At 39.8% G+C, this 5,819-nt stretch overlaps 1 protein-coding gene across 2 annotated transcripts in view; it reads left to right on the forward strand.

The window, feature by feature from the left end:
- The first annotated feature begins 373 nt into the window (after positions 1 to 373).
- Positions 374 to 5,819, forward strand: part of ddi2 (DNA-damage inducible protein 2) — a 9,197-nt gene continuing 3,751 nt past the window's right edge. The window contains exons 1-9 of one of the 2 annotated variants that reach the window (XM_010781418.1): positions 374 to 492; positions 621 to 818; positions 2,061 to 2,190; positions 2,872 to 3,144; positions 3,251 to 3,377; positions 3,592 to 3,719; positions 4,050 to 4,178; positions 4,677 to 4,780; positions 4,913 to 5,105. In XM_010781418.1, coding sequence (XP_010779720.1) covers positions 681 to 818; positions 2,061 to 2,190; positions 2,872 to 3,144; positions 3,251 to 3,377; positions 3,592 to 3,719; positions 4,050 to 4,178; positions 4,677 to 4,780; positions 4,913 to 5,105 — 1,222 coding nt within the window. In that variant the 5' untranslated portion in view covers positions 374 to 492; positions 621 to 680. Of the gene's footprint in view, positions 493 to 620; positions 819 to 2,060; positions 2,191 to 2,871; positions 3,145 to 3,250; positions 3,378 to 3,591; positions 3,720 to 4,049; positions 4,179 to 4,676; positions 4,781 to 4,912; positions 5,106 to 5,819 lie in introns of those variants that run through there. The other variant, XM_010781417.1, reaches the window with a different exon arrangement.

The following is a 5,819-nucleotide window of genomic DNA, read 5'->3' on the forward strand; positions in this document are numbered from 1 at the left end:
ATTAGTTACTCTTTAAGTCAAATTAAGGAGTCAAATTATTTAAATATTTTACAAAACGTAAATCCGAACTTTCTTTGTCTACAACAATAAAGATCAATTTTCTGCACAGTGATTACTTTTTAAATATTTTAAAGTATTTTTACAATAATACATTGGCACTTGTATTCAAGTAAAGCATCTGAATACTTCTTCCACCAATGTTGAATTGTCTTGAAGTGGGTTCATAGCATAGACTGTATATATAAAGGTTCATAGGCGTTGGTTTGGTTCTGCTTTGTTCTTGGCTGTCTGTAATACCCAACAGATCCAATAGGTGGTGGTAACATGCCTGCTATGTTCAGATTAGAAGAAGAAACTACTCACGACTGCAAATCTGTAATGCGACATGTCGAAAAGCAAGCCAGATGAAATGCGGCACTACTGAGCAACAATACTACTTGATGTTGTTTAGTTGTTGTTAAAAGAGAAACTGTCACACCAGGCGTTTACCCAGTAAGTGTAAAGCAGTCACTGTCTTTCGTTGTAATATAACTTCCCAATTTGACGTGTTTTTTACTGAAACACATGTTTAAACTGTTAGAAAAACTAATAATAATTGGGGGTTTTCTCTGTGAAACAAGGAACTTCACATTCTGTTGCAGCGGGTCTGTCTAGTGATCCTGCCTTTTAAAAAAAAAACGATGCTGGTCACCGTTTTCTGTGCGCCGAGGGATAGCCCAGAAACCACCTTCGGCCTCGATGTTTCCCCAGAGCTGGAGCTGAGAGACTTTATAGCACTTTGTGAACTGGAATCAGGAATCCCAGCTGGGGAAATCCAGGTAAGAGCCAGGCTAGCTGTAGCCAGGGAGCTAACGTAGCTAAGAGCTAGCTAGCTAGCTAGCTGACTGGCTAGCATGAATCGGACGTTTGCTGTTTTGATGGACGGTGTGTTGCGAAACGTCATTTATCAACAACACACATAACAACGACACGTGCCATGGGTTATTTTTATGTTTTTCCAGCAGTTATTAACAAACAGAAGGCTTTAGCTGAGGGTGGAAGTAAAACTAAATAAGCTAGCTGCTGTCAACTGGTAGAAAGACTGAGGCTAACTGTTACACGAAGTTAACAAAACCATCTGCTTTCTTTTCTCTTATCGAGACACATTATGCTCCAGTAATGTTAGAGTACCAAACACTTTATTGTATTCTTTTTTTCCAAGCCAAAGGCTGACATTTGTTTATAGTTGGCATGTGCAAAATCTGAAAACAATAAGAGTTCATTATAACACAACACATCACACCAAGAAGGGACACATTAAAACACATTCAAAGAAAGAACAAAAGATGGGGAGCTACATTAAAAAGAGCACTGACTGAATCCTGTACCAAGGAGGGTGTCCTTGTTAATATATATATATATATTGATACAATGTTCTAAAAATGTAGCTAGATACCTGAAATGATTAGGTATCAGTTGAATACTTGATTGGTCGTGTCAGTTCACAGAAATGTAATCTTCAACAGTTTTGATAATGAGACCATTCTCAACTGAAAACGTGAAATGTTCTCTGATTTCACTTTCTAAAGTGATGATTTGCTTCCTTTTTTTGAACATGTTGAAACATGTGCAGACTCTAAATTGTGGTAGATAACAGGCTTCAAAATGCACTTTCCTTTCTTAATTAAAACAGCTTGGTCTGTTATGAATTTCTTTTTGGAGGAATGCTGAAAACAGATGCAATGATAGCTATTCAAATAACGTTGTACATCTGGCTTGTAAAGTAGTTGTTGAAGTCAGACAGACCACTGAAATGTTTAGCCAGTGGAAATATATATTATTTACAGTCAAGTGTACTTTCTAAAAAGAGTTTGCAAATGGACCTAATGACTGAATTTTCTTTTTTTTTTAACAATTGTACAATTTGAAATAATAAAATATATTTTCTGTGTTGGGTGTGCTTAGCTAATTCAGTTGTGTATTTTATAATATAATACAATATCATTACATTCAACCAAAACAATAACCTGTATCTTTTGTGCGATGATATCAATTTGAATTCTGTATTTTTCCGTAAACAGGTCACATATATAGAACAGACCCTAAAAGACCCAACTCGTGCCTTGGGGACATATGGTGTTAAGGATGGAGATGTGGTGGTTCTCAGGCAAGTTGACAGAAGGCCACCACCAAGTCAGCCAGCCTTTCCAGGTAAGACACGTTTAAAGAGGTGCAGGAACGACGTGTAGGTCTAACCCTGAAGATAGCATGAAGATAGCATCATAACAGCTCCTCAGACAATTTTAACATTTTTCAGTTAGATTTCAGAATATTATAGTAAATTAACTCAGAGGTTTTGTTAAGCAGGACTATCTACATATTTTAACACCATTTTGATCATTTATGAATAGTGAATGCTATTGCCAGAAGTACATTTATAACGTTTGGCTAAAAACAAACATCACGATTGTATGACTTCACGCCACCACCTCAAAGCTAAAGGTGGACTCCTGTTCAGCGTGCTGACATTTAATAGTCTCATGTAGTTACTTCTTTGAAACCGCCTCTTTTATGATGCGATGAAGCTTTAGCCATTTACCAATTGGGTATTTACTTAAATAGTTGATGTCTAAACAAACATAAAAGTATCTTAGGCTTGTGTGAACTATGGACGTCATTTCAGGAAACTAACCAAAAACCCTTTCAAAAAAGCATTGACCAGGCCAAAAAACATTAAAGTTGGAAAAAAAGGGTTATATGTCTAGGGACACAAGAAGGAAACACCCATAAACTAACTACAGCAAAGATGTATGCATCAACTATAATCATTAATGTCAGTTTGTGTCCATGTAAAGTGCTTACCTCTCACTCTGTATCTCTTGTGCTCCTAAGGTCTGCCCCATATTGACTTTCGTTCCATCACAATCCCCGGCACCTCATCTTCTTCTGGTCAGCGTGGTGCCATAAGGCCGCAGCAGCAACAGGCTTCACAGCCGCAGCCTCAACAGCAGCTGCAGCGCGCCTCACAATCTTCTACGTCCTCTCCTCAGGGGATGGATGACCCTGCCTTACTCCAGCAGATGCTATTATCCAATCCACACGAGCTTTCACTCCTTAAGGAGCGAAACCCGCCACTCGCCGATGCTCTGCTGAGCGGAGATATTGGTAAACAAAAGAGCAGATTATGACACGTGCCACACTCTCTGTTTATGTTTTTCTTACATTATCAGATCTAAACCAGTTATGTCATTGTATATTTCCATCTCCTCAGAGCGCTTCACCAAAGTGCTGCTGGAGCAACAGCAGGATCGAGCCAAGAGAGAGCAAGAGAGGATCAGACTTCTGACTGCTGATCCTTTTGATATTGATGCCCAAGCAAAGATTGCGGAGGACATCAGGTATGGTGCAGAACATTTAGATTTATAACCCCTTGTCTCCAGCATCGTGCAGCTCAGTTTTACTGCAATATAATGTTGTTATTCCTTTGTATTATTGGAATGTACTATTTAGAGATAGCATAAGGCAAAGCAGCTTAGTCATTAACATGAGAAGCATGTTTTCAGTCTTTATAATAATGCAAACCTTGTACCTTTGTGTTTTTGCATATTCCAGGCAGCACAATGTTGAAGAAAACATGACCATTGCAATGGAGGAGGCCCCAGAAAGCTTTGGGCAGGTGGTTATGCTCTACATTAACTGCAAAGCCAATGGACACCCTGTGAAAGCTTTTGTTGACTCAGGTAATAAGCATTACATCCTGATCCTATCTGTTGTACTTTAACAGGTTCAACTTGCTATGTCGTGTTTTGGTTTGTGGCCTGACAGATAAAAAAAGTATAAAGTTCTCTGATTTGAAAAAACATCAGTATCTGCATTTACTGTGCTCAAATAAAAGAGTGATTGAGAATGTGTTTTTTCTGATCAAAGTAATAATCTGATCTGATCATGCTGTCCGCTTGTGAACGGATCACCGAACGGTGGACTGGATTTACACTGCGTTGTACCGCCTCTTCCTTGTACAGGCCTTTTTTATTCCTTGATTTCGATTTTTGCCATTGTTTTGTTTTTAGGAGCCCAGATGACCATCATGAGCCAAGCATGTGCTGAGCGCTGTAACATCATGAGGCTGGTGGACCGTCGCTGGGCCGGGATCGCAAAGGGCGTGGGCACCCAGAAGATCATTGGAAGAGTTCATTTGGGTGCGTTTTTTTAAGTGTATTTAAAGAGTCCAGAGTAGTTTCCATAAGAAAAGAAAAACGTAAGGTGTGTTGTTTTAATTTGTGCAGTCATACAAACTCCTGCTGTTTGAAAATGTGCTGGATGGTTATAAAGCCTGGCTTGGCAGAATTACCGGATGTCTTTGAGTCAACTTCCTATCTACTCTCAGACATAGTTATAGCTTCAAATAAGTACTGATGAGGAGCTTACTGTTAGGCAGTGTGTGGTTATAAAATGGCTTTGTAACAGTTGAAACTAGGTTGACAAATTAACACTTAAACCAGCTAACCTAACCATTGTTCTAAACCTTTTCTTTTAACTGTATGCAGAGATATAAAACGGTGTCTGAGATGGTCTGACTGGGTAGTTAGAATAATGTTTCCAAACTGGATCTATTTCTTTGAACTGCATCCATGTTAAAGTCTCTGAATAAAATGTCGGGGTAGTTTATATTATGTTCTGTTGTTGCACTCATGTAGCTCAGGTCCAGATAGAGGGCATCTTCCTCCCTTGTTCTTTCTCCATCTTGGAGGACCAGCCAATGGACATGCTGCTCGGCCTGGATATGCTGAAGAGACATCAGGTGCGAGCCCCTTTTTAATTTGTGCTTAGTCTGCAGTATGCTATAGGAATGAATCACACAATTCAGGGATTTCCATTTTCTTTTATATTATGAACTATATCCGTGAGCATCATTTTTTGTGTTTTCTTGTAGTGTTCGATCGACCTGAAGAGGAACTTGCTTCTGATAGGCACCACAAACACTGAGACTAGCTTCCTGTCTGAGGCGGAGCTGCCAGAGTGCGCTCGGCTGGCATACGGACCAGAGAGCCGTGAAGACAACCGTCCAGATGAGACAGGGGACAGAGAACTGGCGGAGGCTCTTCAGAGGTCCATACAGGAAAGCGGTAAGAAACAGCCGCCCATCTCTGCTCTTTGGCCTGTGTTTCATTGGGCTGGTTTCAGCTAAGTTAGAACCATATCTGCATGCGCCATTTAAAGCTTTTTACTCTCAACCCCATCTATGCAGTCATCTGAATTTCCAGTCACATGATCACTTCATGTCATCACCTCAGCAAATTACATGTGCTATAGAATATGATGGCGTCAGGAAATTGAGAGATGTCTGTCAGCAAAATATAAGCATTTATGAGAAAAAACAATAAGAGTTCCTGGCTAAGATCAAGCTTTTTAGGCTTAAAGGGAAACACTTGTGACTAGGGTTGTTAAGTAACCTTGGTCTATGTCCATCAACTGGTGGCCCGCGGGCCACATCCGGCCCGCCAGACACTCTCATACGGCCCGCACAGTGGGGGTGACTGTGGCGTTGGCGGAGTGGTTAGTGCTTTCGCCCCCCACTCATGTCACCTCGAGTTACACGGGTACGAGCCCCACGCTCGTCAAAAAACGTCGTTGTGTCCTTGATCAAGACACTACATTCCCAAATGTGCTGTATATATGATATATGATATATGATATATAAATATATATATATATATATAAAGATGATTAATTTTATAAAAAAATTATTTATAAAAATATGAGGAGAAGTTTGTTTAATCTGTGTATGGTTCGTTCTTTGGTTTTTCCGTTTCATAACCGAATAGGAAACACAAAAAAAC

Source organism: Notothenia coriiceps, unplaced genomic scaffold, assembly GCF_000735185.1.
Source record: "Notothenia coriiceps isolate Sejong01 unplaced genomic scaffold, NC01 NC01_scaffold00023245, whole genome shotgun sequence".
Taxonomy (NCBI): domain Eukaryota; kingdom Metazoa; phylum Chordata; class Actinopteri; order Perciformes; family Nototheniidae; genus Notothenia; species Notothenia coriiceps.